Source organism: Cupressus sempervirens, chromosome 2, assembly GCF_028749045.1.
Source record: "Cupressus sempervirens isolate cs-2001-9-10 chromosome 2, ASM2874904v1, whole genome shotgun sequence".
In the NCBI taxonomy this organism is placed as follows: Eukaryota; Viridiplantae; Streptophyta; class Pinopsida; order Cupressales; family Cupressaceae; genus Cupressus; species Cupressus sempervirens.
In genome coordinates this window covers 634,032,349-634,052,867 of record NC_143119.1, presented here as the reverse complement: position 1 = coordinate 634,052,867, position 20,519 = coordinate 634,032,349, and the positions used below count along the sequence as shown (strand labels likewise).

At 36.2% G+C, this 20,519-nt stretch overlaps 1 protein-coding gene across 2 annotated transcripts in view; it reads left to right on the top strand.

Moving 5' to 3' along the window:
- Positions 1-3,274: 3,274 nt before the first annotated feature.
- Positions 3,275-20,519, top strand: part of LOC149574964 (RNA demethylase ALKBH10B-like) — a 97,125-nt gene continuing 79,880 nt past the window's right edge. The window contains exons 1-3 of one of the 2 annotated variants that reach the window (XM_089814812.1): positions 3,275-4,416; positions 5,356-5,480; positions 5,626-5,743. In XM_089814812.1, the coding sequence (XP_089670938.1) occupies positions 3,753-4,416; positions 5,356-5,480; positions 5,626-5,743 (907 nt within the window). In that variant the 5' untranslated portion in view covers positions 3,275-3,752. Of the gene's footprint in view, positions 4,417-5,334; positions 5,481-5,625; positions 5,744-20,519 lie in introns of both variants that reach the window. The other variant, XM_089814811.1, reaches the window with a different exon arrangement.

The following is a 20,519-nucleotide window of genomic DNA, read 5'->3' as shown; positions in this document are numbered from 1 at the left end:
CATTAATAAGATAATTATGATAATTGTCCATGCCTTTGAGTACTAGTATAGGATAGGATGGGAGTGGGAGAAGATGTTTGATAAAGGTCTTACATAGTTAGTATTATTGTCTGTATGAAAGGTAATTGATGCCACATAGTCACTAGGGCATCAAGGTCCAAAGAGACTACTAGGATAACCTTAGAGTTGACTCATGTTATGACAATTCCCCATATGCATCTTAGGTTTGATACATGTAAAGGTAATTGATGCCGCATAGTCACTAGGGCATCAAGGTCCAAAGAGACTGCTAGGATAACCTTAGAGTTGACTCATGTTATGACAATTCCCCATATGCATCTTAGGTTTGATACATGTGTTGGTTGCCTCTACGATCACCTTTGTTGTACGTGTCTCACCACTTGAGATAGAAAGCACTTGCCTAGGATTTGTGTTATTAACTTTATGGTTTGTTTTTTGAGTGAGACTAGATGTTATCTCCTTAGCATAGTGAGAGTGGACCTTTGGTTTCACATGGTTGAGTGGTGGGGATTCTATTACTATTGAGATTATGATAGACTTGTATTAGTCTTGAATGATTATATAGCAGTTGTACCTTTATTGTTCATCATGCTTAAAGAATTCCACTTATTCTTAGTTGTTGTACTTTATTTTAATGTACCTTTGTACCATTTGAGGTCCTTAAGGGATATTATATTCTATTTATTCTTGGATTATTATTATAACCATGTGACTTGCGCCATGGATGTTATTTCATTGAGTACACCTTATGGTTTAGTTGTACTTATGTATTCACCTATATTATGATGTATTCAATGATCATATATGGTTGTGGAAATTGTACCTAATAATAATGTACAAAATAAAATTAACATGTATGTAATTCGACATTAAGGATCCCTTGAGAAATGTAATTGATATTTTATTGCATTCATGTGCAGGTAATGTGTTTTCAATTCTATTGCCTCCACACTATTGTTATTAATGTTGTATGAAATTTTGAAGGAAAAAAATGTTCAATAAACTTAGTAACATATTTAGGTTAGCAACAATTGGCACAAAAGATTCAAATCCCAAGCACACTTCCAAAGGCAAGGCAACAACTAGTGCAAAAACAAGTACAAACTCCATAACCACAATTAACAAAATCGCAATGCAATGACTACTTTGCCATTTCCAAAGGAAACTTTAAAGGATATTCTCCTTGCATATGTGTTGACTTTAGGACAACACAATATTTTTTAAAAGGAGATGCTATTGACAAGAAAGTGGAACATAACAAATTCGGTTGGGTAAATATTGATGCTCTCTACCACAAGTGGCTCATGAACCCTGATATTAGAATGACACCATCTAGGGTAGAGAGAAGAGTTCCAAATAACATATATGAGGATGCATGAACACACTCATTTGATATTGACAATATAGAGATTCCATGAATATGCATGCAATGTGTACTATGATAATATTTTGTGTTTAATGACTAAACAAAATATTGTCCATAGCAATTTCTTGTTCCCTCTATAAGTTGAGTCCATTGTATAAAACTATACACTCAGAAATGACTTGGGCTTAGTGGCTTTCTCTATTTTTCTTCCTAACAATCCTCTTAGGTGTACTTAAGTCCAAAGTGAAGGGACTATTCCTTATTCCCACACATTGGTCCATTCATACCATTGTTTGATCACTTGTCTTATTAATTACCTTTGTGGAAATTACCCCTAGCCTTAGAATTGGAAGTCACTATTTGCATATTCTCATGATCAAAATAAACACACCCTATCCAATGCCTAAATTTCACGAGCAACATTACTTGTTAAACAAAATTTTCATGCAATTATCTATATATTAAAACATAATTTATTTTTAAAATAATATATAAATTAACAAATACATCTCTTATTGGAAAAAAAATTATAATATGTTGACAATCTTCTAGAACTATGTCTTACATGACTTAGTATAATTAACAACCCATAGTCTTTGACTTTCATGTTGAAGATATCAACCCAAAGTTCATACTCTAATATCAATAACTAAAACAAGTGTGAATTTGATATAAAAACTTGCAAAAGATTAGATTCTTCTTTTTCATATCAAACAATCTTCCTAAATTTTAAATTATGTAATAAAAACATGCTTATATTTCTTAATGATAAACATCTAAGACATCATATTGTACAACCAATGATAGACACATTGACTCAATTTTTTAAAATAGAATTACCACCAAATATATGCTTGTGACATTGACTAAAGAGACATCCCCAAATTCATTAGAAGAGAGATTTCAACCCTCACACTCTAATATCCATGACTAAAACAAATATATAAATTTAATTTAGAACATTCCAAAAAAATAGAATCTCCTCTTTAATATGATAATCTTCCCAATATGTTAATTACATAAACAGAAAAAGCTAAAATGCCTTGATGGTAGACCTCTTCAAATATCTACAGTCTAAAGACATCACAATTTCTGAATTTAGTAAAACTGCCAAAAGTAGTCTCTTCTGCATCATCTCCTAACTAAATTTGGCGCACTCAGACAGTCTACCACAAAGCCCGGCCAAAGATAACACAATTAAAAATAAATAGAAATTAACACATTTTCACGAGCAACATTACTTGTTAAACAAAATTTTCATGCAATTATCTATATATTAAAACATAATTTATTTTTAAAATAATATATAAATTAACAAATACATCTCTTATTGGAAAAAAAATTATAATATGTTGACAATCTTCTAGAACTATGTCTTACATGACTTAGTATAATTAACAACCCATAGTCTTTGACTTTCATGTTGAAGATATCAACCCAAAGTTCATACTCTAATATCAATAACTAAAACAAGTGTGAATTTGATATAAAAACTTGCAAAAGATTAGATTCTTCTTTTTCATATCAAACAATCTTCCTAAATTTTAAATTATGTAATAAAAACATGCTTATATTTCTTAATGATAAACATCTAAGACATCATATTGTACAACCAATGATAGACACATTGACTCAATTTTTTAAAATAGAATTACCACCAAATATATGCTTGTGACATTGACTAAAGAGACATCCCCAAATTCATTAGAAGAGAGATTTCAACCCTCACACTCTAATATCCATGACTAAAACAAATATATAAATTTAATTTAGAACATTCCAAAAAAATAGAATCTCCTCTTTAATATGATAATCTTCCCAATATGTTAATTACATAAACAGAAAAAGCTAAAATGCCTTGATGGTAGACCTCTTCAAATATCTACAGTCTAAAGACATCACAATTTCTGAATTTAGTAAAACTGCCAAAAGTAGTCTCTTCTGCATCATCTCCTAACTAAATTTGGCGCACTCAGACAGTCTACCACAAAGCCCGGCCAAAGATAACACAATTAAAAATAAATAGAAATTAACACGCTGTACAGAAACAGGAGCCCGGACAATGCTGAGAGAAGCAGCATATGCCAGTTTTCTGAAACCTTGAAAACTATTGGCAATGGTCGGCGTCCGTACAGATTGATTGCCTGCCCTTACACAGATCGGTGCACTTCCATTTAAAGCTGCGAAATGATTTTTCTCGTCTCTAAATTTCAGTGATGAACTGTTAAATTCAATGAAATTTTCTCATTCGGCCTGAAATTAAATCGTTGGAAGCAATTATTAATGAGGCCTGTAGGGCGGATCTAGATGCGGAGGAGCAAATGTAGGATGAAGTAAAGCTTTCTGTGTGTTTGAGTGAGTGAGAATGGCTGCTGCAAATGGCATTGGTGATAGTAGAATGCAAATGCAAAACAATGAGAGTCAAGGCAGGGGTTGGGTTTTTGACGAGCGGGACAGTTTTATATCGTGGCTAAGAGGCGAATTTGCTGCGGCCAATGCAATTATCGATGCTTTGTGTCAGCACTTGCGGATCGTGGGCGACTCAGCGGAATATGAGCATGTGCTCTGTTCTATCCAGCAGAGGCGCTGCAATTGGGCGGCTCTTTTGCATATGCAGCAGTATTTCTCTGTTGCTGAGGTCTTACATTCGTTGCAGCAGGTTAGTTGGAGGAAACAGCAAGTCAATGCGGATCATGATCAGAGTAAAGTAAAAATTGTGAAATTGAAAGCTGAATCTGCAAAGAAGGGAGGGCACAAGGCTTCATTGGCTCAGAATGGAGGATTTCTAAGCAGAATGTCTCATGGAGAAAATGCAGCTGAAAATACGAATGCGAAGTCTGAAAGGCAGTGGCGAGAAAGTGTGGCAGGATCAAGCTCTGCGTTGCACTCTTGTGAAGGAATTCACAAGTTGCCAGGATCTGAGAAAATGAGCGCCTCTGTCAAGGCTAAAGAACAGGAGGAGAACATTCAAAGCCAAATGCACGCCAAGTCGGAAAGCAGTGGATCAAATGGCGGAGAGAAGCACCATGGTAAGGTCAACCAGGCTTTAACTGGAACTTAAGAAACAAAGAAATAAATTGTATTGACTTGTACCACTGAAAATCCGTCACCCTGATAGGTAACTAAATACTAAAAACAAGAAGATATTTGTTTGCACCAAATACTTTGTAGCCAGTCGTTTGAAAATTTCTATCTCGTGTCCAGATTTACATGCTTTTAACTAAACTCGCGGAATTTTGCAATCTACATTTCAGTGCTTAAATGCTCCTGTAACAATTTTATGTTCGGAGCTTTGATCTGGGCAATGCACACGAGTCTTTGATCTTCCCGTATGTCTTGGTCAAATTATAATTGCATGCTAGGTAGCATTTTTGCGGTAGGAACACGTCAGTCGGTCCTTGGTAATTAGTTCTAAACAGGCAATTCTGTACATTCAGAATTTGTACCAACAACTGAAAAAATGACAATCTAGATAAGCTATAAGAATCTCCTTTGAAAACAATACAGAAAAATACAAGCATTTTCACTTTAAAAAAACAGAAACATGCTTTCCTTCTAAATATATATGATTTTCATGGACGTAGTGCAGTCAAAAATGAAGATTTCAAAATATCTCGGGTGTGAAAAAATTAAGGGAAACGGTCTGGAGTCAAAACAGAAACTAAGATTCCTACAACCATTCTTACTGCATTTCAGACCCTTGGAGCTATAACTGGAAAGAAAATAATTCTGAAAATAAGCAAGGAATAACAGAGACGGAAATAGTAGTGTTTGAAGCTCTTAACAAACGGAAATTATTATTAAACAGGATCGGACTCGTCAAAATGCTTTAAAGAGAGCGATCAGTGAATGAATATGCTGTGCATTATCTTTGTTTCTTCCTAATAGTTGTTTTATTATGGTCAAGAAGAATGCTTTTTCTAAATTTTATAAGTGTTCTGATGCAGCTGAAATTGCGAATCTATCAGGTCATCGTACTAAGATTAAAAACTGTGATTTTCGGTTCAGTTCAAAACAAGAAGAAGATCAACGGCGTTCCCTAATTACAGTCTCTAAAAGTTTTGTTGGCAATGAACTGGTTGATGGAAAGATGGTAAGAGATGGATCAGAACACCAGTGCCATTTGAATGAATATTTCAAATTACTACGAAAATAATTCTCTCTTAACTACAGGCTTCTGACAAGCATGGTGTTAATGATTCTTGTTCTATGCTGACAACTTTTTGTGATTGGAACAGATCAACGTCGTTGAAGGCTTAGAGTTATACGAAAACATCTTCGATAATTCAGAGATTTCGTGCCTTACTTCTTTCATACAGGAACTTAAGTTTGCAGGACGAAAGAAGAAGCTTCGAGGCAAGTTCCATCATTCCCTCAGGCTTCCATTTATGATGATCAATACAACTTTCATTGCGATATTAAATGTTTCTCTCATGAACATATTGTTATCTTTCGCCTGACTTCAAAATTAAACAGTGTTGAAAAGGTAAATATTTCAAATTTCACAGGTGACAATAAGGGAGAAACATTATGCTTAATATCCTGTCTTCATTTGAGGGAGTAGGAAAAGTTGCGTTCAGTATTTAATGGAACTATGCTTCCCTTGATATAAACACTTGCTGTCATATGAGCATGACATGAATCCTGTTGCTTTGGAGAGGAAAAAACGTGATGATGTTTCTGAGACAACTAATCGCCTATTCTAAATCTGTGCTAAATAAACGATATTTCCTAGTTTTAGCTTTCAACCTTTATCTTGCATACCTCCTTAATATGCCTTCACTTTGACTCTTCCTATGAGCTTTCTTTTTTCTTCACCATCTTTTATCTGAAGTTCATGATTCTTCACCATCTTTTATCTGAAGTTCATGATCACAGGAATTAAAATTATTTGAAAAGCACATTTAAGCAATTTACCTAAGTTAAATAATCCTAGATCCAATGAGTACTAAGTGTTCCATGGCTTCCTTTGTTGAGGTCATTAGTTCAAACCTAGCATTGTCAATAAATTTAAAAAAAAAAAAGTGTTCCATTTATTCTCATGAAAGATGGATTCATTCGAATCACTACTCATGAAACATTGGTCAATGAGTTTGGCTCAAAAAGTAGAGAGTTAAATCCTAATGGCAATATCACAATTAAAAGAACCTGTTTTCCTATTTGATTGTATCTATTTTCCTAGCTATGAATAGATTTCAGTATTATTTCGTTGCAGGTACCTACGCTGTTGCTGCTATTTTTTTCCCCTAATAGTTTTTTGGAGAGGGTGAGATATATCCATTATATTAATATTTAAAAAATTAAAGTAAGGCCCATGGCCACTGAGTACAATTTTATGTTCGATGGAGATTAAAAACGAACAGTGTATTAAAAAAGATTTAGTGTGCAAAGCCAAACCAAATCATCCTTTTTTCCACCTTTCTACCAAGAAAACATATAACATGGAGGGGCTTGCCACAGAAGAGTCCTTATCACAGGGGAGCTGACTCAGTTTAATTTTATTTATTTACCACAAAACATGCTACCACAAGACCCATTTATCATCCAAGCAAAAAAGTACCATTTCTATTGTATGATGTAAAGTTTTATGACTATTTGTTCAGTCTTGGAAGGCTTGAGCTTAGTATAATACCCTTCTGTTGTTTGCATACCTCTTCAATGTTACATATCCAATGCGGAGGTACTAATGATAGTTTCTGTATTCCAACCTATATTTAAAGTGGTCAGATCTAACTGAAATTGATGATTATTTGGATTGTAAATGATACTTAATATTTTTGAACAGATATTTTTTGGAGCAAGCTGTGTATGTTTTTCTTCTCGACATTTTGGATCACACCCAGTTATCCATCATCAAGGGAAAAAGTCATTCTTCAGATGCTCTGCAGTAGGGAATGATGCCTTCCCCTAGTTAAGTAGGGTTTGCAATCTGAACTACTATCAGACCCCCTTAGTATTTTCTGTCAAAAGAAAAAAAGTTACCGATAAAGGTTATAGTAAGAAAAAAAATAGATCTCATAGATTAAAATGTTGGGAGCTGTAATGATGTCCTTTGGCTGGAAAGGAGAGACAACATGCATAAGAAATAATTTAATAAATGAGACACCAAAGATAATCAAACATAGAGGTACTAGCCATTATACACGAGTGAATATGTATAGAAAATCAGAGAAAGTGTCCATTCAGAAGAGGGGACAGGTGAGAGCACAATCACACAGTTTAGTGAAAGTCTGCTTCTTTGTCCCTACCATTCCAATCCCAACTCATGGCTCCACCTTCCACATGATCACTGGGACTGCTTTCCAGTGATTTATAAGAACACTGTACTGAGGCAATTAGAAATTCTTTGCATTAAACTCTAAAGCTCTCTTGGAAGCTACTTAATGCGGGTTATTTTGAGTAGCAATAGAGAGTTCCCTCTGGCCCTTGCATTGCTCAACAAGTGCTTGATTTCCTATCTGGTTGAGTAGACTATGTTAACATTGCCTTAGGATCATCAGATACACTTTAGGATCACACTTTGCAGCTTTTGTTCCTGTCAAAACAGACTCCGGATCAGCTCATCACCTTCTTCGCCTCTGCGCCCCTTGCCAGGAGGATCAAATGGTTGCTCAGCCCTCCTTTGGGTCACACCAGATCTGTGAGACCTTGCAAAGGTCCCACTTGACAGCATCGCCCTATTGCCAATGGCTACCAGAGATAGACCAGGGCACTTCCTCACCCCAAACCGTACCCTTCAGTTCTAGACTACTTCTCATCTGTAAGAAGTCTTTAGGCTTTTTCTTGTTTTCTTCTTGTTTTTCTCTCTGATTTGTTCTTTTCGCAGACACTGTTTGCCGCTCCCACTGCTTGCTACGGGCATGTTGTACTCTTTCCACTCCCTTAGACCTTCGCGGTCTCTTGTTGGACATAAATAAATTATCTTATCTTGTTTGCTCAACTATACAACTGATGGATAGTTGTCTTTGATTCCTTGAATGTTATTTATCGATAGATAGGTGCACTTCTTTTCTGCATTATTGGGTTCATCCCCTGCTGCATGGATTCGGGTTTGGGTTCGCGCGGGTCCAGATTCGTGTCTGGGTTCGCTGCGGGTCTGGGCAGGGTCCTTATTTCGGACTATGGGTTTGCTTCAGTCCGTGCTGGAGAGAAGCTGAGCAAACCCACAGCGAACCCAGGAGGACCCGGGGCAGTAGGGTTCAAAATGTGAAATAAAACAACTTTAAAGAGATTTTTTTAATATATTATTTTTTATGTAACCCTAAAAGGAATCTAATAAAAAACATTTCACTCATTTAATCTCTCATGTTGAGGAGGAGGATGATATAGCAGCATCTGGACTGGTGGAACCGCTTTGGGTTCCAGTGATGAGGATCTAGATATAGTTGCAGTCGGGGATGAAGCCATTGATCCCTCATTTTTTGAGGACCATTCGACCCTTCAAGTACATATGATACTATGATCATTGATCAACTACTAAACTCTTGTCTTTTATCATTATGTTTCAAACTTTATTATTTGATGAACTAGTCTATGTTTTGCAATTTCATTTTTCAATTTAGTAATTCAAAGTATGATTTTCTTGACAATCACGAAGATAGATTTATGAGCAAGTATTTAATGTTTATCGTTGACATTTGACAATGATCAATGATCAAGCAACACATAGACCCAAATGGGAATTTATTTTTTGCCCGAACCCAAGAACCCGAACTTGAACTTGAATCCATCCCTGAACCTCAATTAGCAACTTAGCTTCTTTTGGTTGATTTGTTTACTTTGTAGGAATCTAGATCCTATGTAAGGGAATAAAGTGGGGCATTCATATTGGTTAAGGCAATACAAATATGAGTCTCATTGGTCTGGGTTACTTGAGCTTAGTTGCCATTTTCGATGGAGTGATATCAACCTAGACCTCATCTTCAAGCAAGAAAAGGGTGTTGTTAGTTTTCATTGCAAAAGGATGGACAATTGTTGGTTTATCATGTGGACATGAAGGCAACATGGAAGTCTCACAAAGCGAGAACCTAGAGTTGCAACTTAGAACCGTCCAAAACCAAAGGCAATTCTACATGGGATCCTATCTATTTTACCTAATTGCTAGATTGTACAAGAGTTCAGGACTTAAGGCTTTAGGCAAAGTTGGCAAGGGGCCAGGGCAATATTTGGTGCATGAATGCTATCCACAACTCCATTTGCACAACAACAAGGATTACAAGATATTCTGTGACGCCTTTTCCATGAAGACAGTAAGGGTACTACAAGGAACATTGGAGTTATTCTCATATCCCATGAGCAATAACTTTTCAAGAGAGGAATTGCATGTTTGATACTCCGTATCAAATATTCAATTACTAATATGTTATGTAAGTGATACAAAACTCGCATCAACATAGCTTTGGAAGCCTACCCCATTTTAAAACAAACCTATACTCTTCTCTTTGGAAATATGTGAAAATGGTACAACAACTACTAGGTGGAGGAGGTTTCATTTGGATTTGTTCTAATTGGAAAACACAATATAACAGCTATATAATCGGCTGAAAACACATTTGTGCTTTATCCCTCAACAAGGCATAATTTTTTTTCTAGCCTAGCCAAAAGGTAAAGGCCTTCTTGTAGAGGAACAAGTATTGACTTCTATTGAAGAGTAACAAAAGAAAACAAAGCAGCAAGTAAAGTAGCTACAGCCTCCAAGTCCTACTGCTCGTCCTTTGCTAAAGACTAAGAAAGGATTGAACTTGAAGGCCTCTCTATCACCTTCCAATCTTGAACCTACATAGGGCCACCTATTCTTGTTTGTACATGAACAACAACCTATGACACATACAAGAGCAAAGGGATCACTAGAAGCGACATTTCACAATGAGGGTAGAGAGATTGTCGAGCAAGACATAAGTAGATATATCTATGTTAATGGATTGACAATTAGTGAGGCTCCAAAGAGGTTTTGGGGCCCAAGTTATGAGCTAATTACTACCTTATTGGACAAAGAGTGAAACATGTAGAGGACTCCTTGAAGCCCATCAAAATTTCATAGGTTGAAACAGGGGTGTCTATCATATATGATGGATGGAAAGATGCAAGAAATCACCTATTGATCATTGTTATTTCAATGTTCCATAAAGGCCCTAAAGGGGCAATGTTTTTAAAGCAATGTTTGTGAAGGGCAGTTGAAGGAAAATCCATTTATTGCTAACATTCTTTGCCAAGCCATTGAGGAAGTTGGCCCTCACAATATTGTTCAAGTTGTAACAAACAATGTCAAAAGCTGTAGAGCTGTTGGCTTAGTGGTTGAAGACCATCATTCACACTTTTGTTAACACCTTGTGCTGTCCACTTACTCAACCTATTGCTATAAAAAAATGGTAATATAATTTAATGGATCAGATAGGTGCATGCTGATGCCAATGAGGTCCAAATGCTCATCACCAACTACCATATGTCACAAGGCATATTTGGACAATTCTCAAAATTGGAGCTGCAAAAGGTAAGTAAAATAATAAAAATATTTTACTTTAGAAAGGGTGATCAATCATGTGCCCTACAATTCTATGGGGTGACACCGATCAAATAATCTACATGATAAAGAGTGGTTTACCCACCCAGTTGCAAAGTGAGTAGTCTCACCAGCGGCAAAGACGAAGGTGGGGGTAGATACAGCATTCCCAACATTCCCTTCACCGTGGCAGATTTATTTCCAGAAGCAAAGGGAGCAGCATCACCAATCAGTAGTTACATAGCTTGTTCCCCTGCTAGTAGTAAATAAGGGATTCAGCATCTTCTCACATCTCACTTAGTTCCAACAAAGGCGGAGGCTACTGTAATCTTTGTAGCTTAAATTTAATTTTGATTTTGAAGTAGGTAGGTGAAACCTGTTTTGGCTCAAACACAAGTGTGTTGAGATAACTTCTGAAGTTTAGTGAGGCATTATGTAACATGGTAATCAGCCCTGATTGGAGCATGTGGAAGCAATCTAGCACTAGCAAACATCACGAAAATTAATACTAGATGACATTTGGTGGGATCATGCTAAGTACCTCTAGAGTTTCTTTGAGCCTATTTGAAGCATGATTTGTTATATTGGCAAGCCTTGTTTGGGTGAGGTATATCGATCCAATGATTTAGAAGATGAAAGTTATCATAAATGAAAAAGAGCAAGATCCCAAAGAAACATTCTTCAACGAACTACAACAAGACACGGTAGAGAGATGAAATAAAATGACTACTCCATTGCATATTCTTGCCTTAGTATTGAGACCCGAGAATTATAGTCAACAGTAGTTGAAAAACTCAGACTTGAAAAACCATTTGCCAAGGCCCAAAAAAACCTACACAAAAACTCAATGAAAGCTTGCCAACTTAAAAACTAGATTAAACTCAATTAGAAATGCTTTTTTTTTTTGCAAAATTCAACGAGGAGACGAATATAATGAGTTAGTAAATGAGTAAATGAAAGAAACAAGCTGAGTTTAGATATATTTAAATGCAAATTGGGCACACAATGACATCCTCATGTGAAAAGTTGATGGTTGGTAGCTTGATGGTCTGAAGCAAAATTAAAATAGCAAATTGTCTCTATAAAACTATAAGTAAATGCAACACCAAAATAGTTTACATATTCCTCTTCCAAGTCCTAGAAAAATTAGAGAGGTAGAGGGTCTTGTCCTAGAAGTCCATTGTGGTTGTCCCTCCTCGCTTGACATGACTAGTTATGGCTCAACCTCCATCCTGGAAGAAATGGTGTTAAATCTTGTTCATTATGCTTTAAAGCAATTTAGAGTACTTAGAAAATGTTATTATTGAGCTTCTACAAACCTAGATGCAACAAAAAAATGATAAAACAATGTTCCACCACTTGTCGGGGACAAGGGGATGGTGGAACATCAAGGACAAGAGTAAATTTAGTAAAGTAGGTATAAAAGCGTCAACTTGATTTGATGTGATTTCCCCTTCAAATCCACTTGGAATCGACTAAAATGCTTGCAAATGACCTCGCATAAACATGGGAGGTAATTTCGAGTACTTAGAAAATGTCATTATTAAGCTTCTACAAGTTGCAACAGAAAAATGATAAAACAATGTTCCACCACCTATCGGGGACAAGGGGATGGTGGAATGTTGAGGACAGAGTGAATGTAGTAAAGTAGGTATAAAAACATCAACTTGATTTGATGTGTTTTCCCCTTCAAATCCACTTGGAATCGACTAAAATGCTTGCAAATGACCTCGCATAAGCATGGGAGGGTGTTTTTCGGCAACAAACAAAATAAAATACTTCTACATGAGGCAAACAAACAAAAAACAAAATGAGATACTTGAGATAAGGCAAACTACAAAATAATGCCTTATCTCAAGAGGTCATTTGCTCTTTTGTATAGTTTTCTTTATACAAAATAATTTGCTCTTTCGTACAATTAGCTACAAAATAATGCCTTATCTCAAATATCTCATTTATTTAATGCCTTATCTAAACTACATTTCACTCTAAGGGGAGGATATCATATTTGCATTTATCATGTTTATCTAAAATATCTCATTTTATCTAATGCCTTATCTCAAGTATCTCATATTGTTTGTTTGTTAGATTGCAAGAGGTCATGTAGAAGAAAATAATTTGCAAAATAGGAGCTTGTATAGTTTAGGGCAGGGCTGCATATTTGAGGAGAAACAAATGGTGGCACTAGAATTCACGCTACTAGCCTAGGAAAATTATTTCTAGAACTTCAAACTCTTGCCAAAATAAAATTTCATGGGGAAATGAAGTTTGCCTATTTATTGTCTGTACAAAAATCTATTATGAATACATATTTTTCTTTATTTAAAGTATTAGAAAAAAAATCTACAAGACCCCCAACTTCCTTAAATTTTGGTGCTTGAAATTTTAAGCTGATCTACATGAGAAATTCATGGGACCACCAAGTTAAAAATATTCCAAAAATATCTCCACAATACCTACTAAAATGTTTTAGGAAGCCCCCTCCATGAGACCCCACCTTAGAGGCTAAGGAACAATTGCCAAAGGAGAAGAGTGAGCACACAACAAACACTTACCCTTGCCCCATTAATATAGGATGTTTGCAAGGCTAGGGAACTCATAAGGAGAGTGAGCCTTAGATTTTGGCAACATTGGTGCCTTTCTCTTGTCTGTGCTAGATGCAAATGCAAATTAGAAAACACTGTGGAGATCGTGTGGTCCTTGGTAGACAGTAGATCTATTCTAGGGAACTCATAAGGAGAGCGAGTCTTGGATTTTGGCAACATTTGTGCCTTTCCCTTGTCTATGCTAGGTGCAAATGCAGAATAGAAGACACTATGGAGATTGTGTGGTCCTTGGTAGATAGTAGATCTATCCTAGGGAACATATGTGTCCTTAATTCCTGATGAAGAGGGGGCAAAAGAACACAACACATTGTGTCGTAGTGGGGAAGGTGCAAGAGCATATGTAGGAGGAGCCAAAGGAACCACATTTTGAACTAACTTGAAAGTTAATTCCTTTGTCTTATACTTGTAATATGCTTTATATAACAAATCTGCATTGAGGAAGCAAGGGTCCCATGACATGGGCCAAAAGTGATCAAGGGAAGAGCTCCCATGTAGCACCAATAATTGGTACCTAGTATCATGGATAGTGTGTTTGGTGTCCTTGTGGGATAGTTTCAGACACTTATGAACAACCTAGGGGGACCACACCAATAGAAACTAGTTGCGAAATGCCTAGTTTCACATGGAAAAGTTGGAGTAGGAGATAACAACGAAAATGGTAGAGATAGCCTTGGGTCCCACAAGGATTGTCATGGCAGTGCACCCCATAGATGGAATTGAAAGACTGTGCATGCAAATGGTAGCCCAACACTCATTATATGTTGCTTGATGCAACCACTTTACAAAGAGGATCTCCTCCATGATTACATTGACTCTGCATAAGGGATCAACCATAACACCTCTGACAATATTACCATTTATCTTAGCACGGATGTAAAGAGAAGAGGGCTGCCCATAATATGGTGAGTAAAAAGGTAACAATGATATGTCTATACTCTTGGTTCTTTGTCTTAGAGGCAAGATTGGTGTAATAGTGACCATCTTCAGATAAGGACAATCACTTGATAGAGGAGAGGATGATGCAGAAACAAAACTTGTTTACGTCGGGTTCACCATAATGAGAGTAGGAAAACAAGACTGCAAGGGGTGGCTGAACCTCTTAAGGACTCAATCATCCCCTCTCCACTCCTAGAAAACCTTCGAGGCTTCGGACCTCTAAGTTCGCTCACTAATATGTAAAAGTGTGTGGAACTTGAAACTGACAAATAAAATTGTTTGACACCTCTTGCTTTCTCATCCTGATGATGGATCATGTCGTGTGATTCGAAACGTTGATGAAAAATCTCTACATAGTCTAATCCAGAAACTTAGCATTATAAATCATGGATTGTGGAAATCTGATTGCATAAATAAAAATGTTTTAACTATAGATACCAAAAAAGCAAGTCACTAGGGCTTCCTAGTAAGCTTTGTACATTCTCTATCTAGGAGGCACACACATGTTGAGGATGACAGTACGACACACAATCATCCCATACAATGTATATTATAGACACAAAGGCATAATAGATAACATGAGAATGACCGTATACAGTTGCAATATACTTAATGTAGTGAAAAATAGAAACAAACGGGAGAATTAACTAAGGTGAAATAACAAATAGGAAAAGAAAGCCTCATAATAGGTCTAGTGAATGGGGACTCCAACCAATGCTATTCCAATCTTCTCCAAACTTGCACAAAATACAAATATAGACGAAATGCTATGGTTGTGATTTAGAGTTCTACCACAATCAGACCCCCATTCTGTGTTTCTGCCTCCACGGACAGCCAAGATAGATATATTGATAAAATGATAACAAATTAATAATAAAAGAACTAACACAAATGATATGCTGTATTAAAGGTGGATAAATTGATGACAAGTGAGATGGAAGGAACTCCCTTCCAATACCCAAAAATGGAACTTGCTTGAGTGAAGACAAGCCTGGATCCCTCGGTTGTGTGAAGCTTGAATAGTGGTGAGAATGAAACAAATGAATTGAAGATTGATGGACGAGACACAAAGAAACTAGTAGCAAAAGTAGAAGCTTCAAGAGACATCTGGACTATGAGAAGAGCTTGATGAAGCCCAAAAAAATGAAGCCAAGAAGCAAGGTAAAGGAAGCCTGAAGGCATCCTGATGTTGGTGAGTTGCAAAAGGTGTTACACTACCAGAATCAGCAGGCATAACATCTCAACAGCCACCTTTAGACTTGATATTTGTGGGACAAATGAGCCGTGTGCCAGACATCTTTTTGGAATACAAGTATTTGGAAATAAAATAGTCCACATGGTTAGGGATTTGGACAGAAAGGATCACAAGTAGATGAGGTGGAGGTTTCGGTGACCTCTTCGATTCAGCTAAAACAAAGGCATTTTGTGATGTGGAATTGCAAAGGGTGCAATTTATGACATTACATCTCTATAAAAAAATCTTCTATCTTGCTCTTAAGTTACTATTTTATTTTTATTTTATTTTATATATAACTCTTTAACTCACTAATTTCAAAGTCATGATAGATTGCTAGTTCATCTTCATGTGAGAGGAATTGGTGTACATTGTTCTTCATCCACTCAATAAAGCATAATAGAATATACTTTTAAAAGGGAAAGGACTTGGTGTTTGTGCATTCAAACTTGTAGCCTCTCACACACGCAAAGAACATTCTTATACACAAGGGGAAACAAAGGAGTGGTATATATTGAGCCAAAGCATGATAAGTTAGATGCTTTAGTTTCCCACCTTTCTGCAATTGGAGTTGATGATGACTATGGGTCACCTAGTGATCATGAGACTATGAATGTTAGTAATGCTGCCATTGCTAGTGCCAGTGGCACTATTTGTGGTTCTTTTAATTTACCACATCATATGGAGAATAATGATATTTTTGTTGACCCACATGATATATGATCACGGATGGCGGATTATTGACACTTGACATTATCATTTTGAACGACAACATTAATATTTTGGTGTAATTTTGCCATGTTATTTGAGTATTAGCAAAGTGGTGAATTTTGAACTTAAAACTTGTTGGCTGTGTATATATATTTTTATTTAAAATGATTTTGTACAAATGAACCCAAACCTGCCAAAAAAATTGTCTGAACTCATGAATCGAACCGAAGCCCAAACCAAGATTGACAATCTTGATATATGCCTTAGGGTATAAAACATTAAAAGTATTCATTTATTTAACATTTTAGTTTATAGCATTCTTATTGTTATATCATGTTAAGATTTGCACGTATAGGTACAGGTATGTGTGTAAACATGCATGTATGTATGATGCGAACAACTTTTTTATGTTTTATTTGTTTTGAAGATTTTAGACGTTTTCTCATTAAACACAAATTGCATATGGGAATAGAGAATGCGGTGTTGTGGGCAAATGTGTTGCATATGGCTCGAATATAGGCTGGGATTAGAGAATGTGGTGTCGTATACAAATGTATTTGATATGGCCCAAATATAGGCTTGTACATTGATAAGGTTGGGAACGATATCCATGCCATGTCCTTCAATATTGCTGGTCTGTTTATTGTTATTTCAAAGGAATAAGATTGTAACAGAAAATTGCCATATTTATTTCCTTTATTCCTTGGTTGTCCACATACCTACTAGAGTTATCCCCTCTGTTCAAAGAAGCCCCTAAAAGTCTTGCCATACTCTACTTGGATCCAATTCCATATCGCTCTAGCTGTTTTACTTTGTACAAAAAGCTATGTTATTATATTTGTCAAACCCATCCCTGCATTCTTGGACAAAAAGGTTGAATTCGTTTTGATCCTAGGTTATGATACCGCCACGAAACGTACAAAATCTTCAAAATTGTAAATATGTGATTTGAACTATTTCTTGGAGAAACCCATGACAAACTACTAAGATTATAAACTAAGAAAGGACTTAACCAAACCTATTTCTAACTCTTTCCAACCTAAGTATCCGCCTCCAAGCCCTTAAGATATAAACCTTTGCTAATGCTTTGTTCTTAATTATTATTATGCTCAAAACATTGATGTTATGGCTGAATAATTTGGGTATTTCTTATCAAAGCTATGATGTTGCCTCTTACTTATAGGATTTTATATTTCCCATCCATTTGTTAATGAAGTTGTGAGTTCATGAAGCATGGTGTGGAAAGGTCAGGGCGTTTGAGATGGCTATGTACTATCAAAGCATTTGAAGGAGAATGGGTGATTGGTGGTAAGAAGATATCATGTTTTGTTGAAAGCTAATTTCAGATTTAGAGGACTTGACCTTGGGTGGGCAGAAAGCAGTTGTTGATGGCTGCCTAGCAAAAGAAAAGTATTTAATTCTGGAAGATATGATGGGATTATTGGTAAGGACAGGTACAACTTGACTTAAATTATATTAAGCTCCTTCTCTATCGTTGATGTCAAAGGTTACCCTTTTTGTCAAGTTTGGTGGATCTTCACTCTGGGATTTGTGGGATTTCAAAACCTTCATTATCAAATGGTTTAGTCTTTTATCCATATGGGCAAGGTTTCTTTATTAAAGGTAGCTTAGAGGACAATTTGAGTGATATATTGGATTTTGGTTTGCGGGCTTGGGTTAAGGTTGTTGGCAGTGGGTTCACATCTCTTGTGGGGTTTGTGACTTGGCTTAACCGCCTCCTGTGTCTTCTATAAGTCTAGTGGTTGTATTGGGTATTAATAGGTCAATCTTTTGGTGCAATGATAACCACACTTGTAACAAGTGTTATCAGAGCTTGGTCACAAGTTCAAATCCACACAAGTCGTGACGAGTGATGCTGGGAGGGGGATTGTTGGCAGTGGGCCAGCATCCCTCGTAGGGTCCGTGACATGGCTTAACCGCCTCTTGTGTCTTCTATAGGTCTAGTGGTTGTATCGGGCATTAATAGGTCAATCTTTTGGTGGAATGATAACCACACTTGTAAAAAAGGCCACATTGATTTTTTTTGAGTCAATTTATCATCTTTTATGAGGCCCAACCCTAAAATAAAGAAAAAGAATCAAAACTAGAAAGCAAAATAAAATCGTGTATCAACTACCCAAGTGCAACAAGTAAAAGAAAGAACAAAACATTACTAACAATCACACCCAAAAGATGAACCCCATGAACCCCCTTCAAACATGAACAAAACACTTGTCATAGGAGGTCAACTATCACCCATCCACTGATACTTGATGCTGGGAGTTCCATCACATTGGACAAGATGAAAGCACTCCCATACTATCCCACAATAGGAACTAACAAAAATCTCAACTGCAGATACTTTGAGAAGTAGAGTCCTTTATTCCAACAAATTGTGCATTGTGGATAATCTATTCTTTCTTTTTAGTCCTACACCTTCTTTTTAATCCAATCAGGTCAATCATTTTAGATAACATACGACATGCACTATAGTAAAGGCCTCAATAGTTAAGGCACTTATTTCAGCTAGAAGAATGTCAGTAGAAATTGAAGGTTTGAGTTTCAATTTGCTTGTGATCATGCATTTATGTATCCTCTATATTTTCTTTGATTTTAACTCTGAAGTATTCTTACCCCATAATTCTCATTTGTAATGCACTGCACAAGTAACTAAAAGGTCAAATAGAGTTTGCATAGTTATCCAATCCCATAACGATGCCTCCTTTCTTCTATTTTGTAATGCATAAAGTGTTCTCCAACCTCCCAAAGATCTCTTCCTTCTACAAGTATGCTGACAAAGCTTGTTGTTGAAGCCAATTTGAAGATACTCCTTATGTTTCTTTCTCAAAAATATTCCATTCAAAATAGAACTTGAGCTATTTTTTCATCTTTCTATTAGAGAAGATTATGATCGTCATCTTGTTGGTGTTGACTTGCTTACCCAACTTCTTGTGGAACTGCTCTATGGGATAGAAATCATCTTCTAACTGTAAAGTAGGGGGGATTTGCTACCTTTGAGATAATGGGATATCAAGGAACAAATGGCCCAATGCTAACTCATATAACTAGCACTCTGATGAGCTAGGAAGATCAATATGTAAAGAAGCAACTAATATACTTGCAAACTAGAAATGCCATATAACTAAGAGACACAAAATGATAAAAATATTTTAACAATAGAAACCAAGAGAGCTCACTTTGTAAGCTTCATGTACTCTTTGCCTAGGAAGCATGCATGGGTCTAGGATGACAGCATAAGTCGTGAGTGCCCTATATGGATGAAGTATGAAGACCATACCAATAAACACAAGAATTATTCTGAAGTAATTGGTAAATATTTGCTTGATATTAACAATGATCAAGAGATCAATATATGCAAAAGAATGAACAATGTTTCCTTAGGAAACAATCATAAAGAATAGAAACATACTATTCTAGATATAGGAAACTAAATATTAGAAACATTCTAATATTTATAGGAGATTACAATAGATAACCATTAAATAATAAATAATAATAGAAACCATCTATTATCATAATAGCCTCCCTTAATGGTTAATCTATCCACAACACCAAGCTATTCTCTGAATTGGACAAACTTATCTGGACCAAGAGGCTTGGTGAGAATATCTATAGTCTGATCCGTTGTAGGAATCCACTGCAAGTCAATTGTCCCATCTTCAACCAATTGTTGTATGTAGTGACAATGAACATCCACATGCTTGGTTCATTTATGGAAGACTGGATTTTGAGCTAACTTGATAACACCTTGGTTATCAACAAACAAAGTTTGCGGGCCTGCTTTTGACATTTGCATATTCCCAAGCATCTGATGAAGCCAAACAACTTCACAACTTGCCTTGACTGTCCTTATGCATTCAGCCTCTATAGAGGAGAGAGAAATTGCCTGTTGCTTCTTTCTAGTCCATGTGGCAGCACTGACACCCAAACTAAACACATATCCAGAAGTTGACTTTTTATCAACAATAAAACTTGCTCAATCTAAATCTGTGAACCCATTGAATTTATGATTATAACTCTGAGAGTAAAGATGTCCATAATCAGTAGTACCCTTTACATAATGAAGCACACGCTTTGCTGCCATCCAATGATCAACCTTAAGAGGTGTCATAAAATGTGAGATGT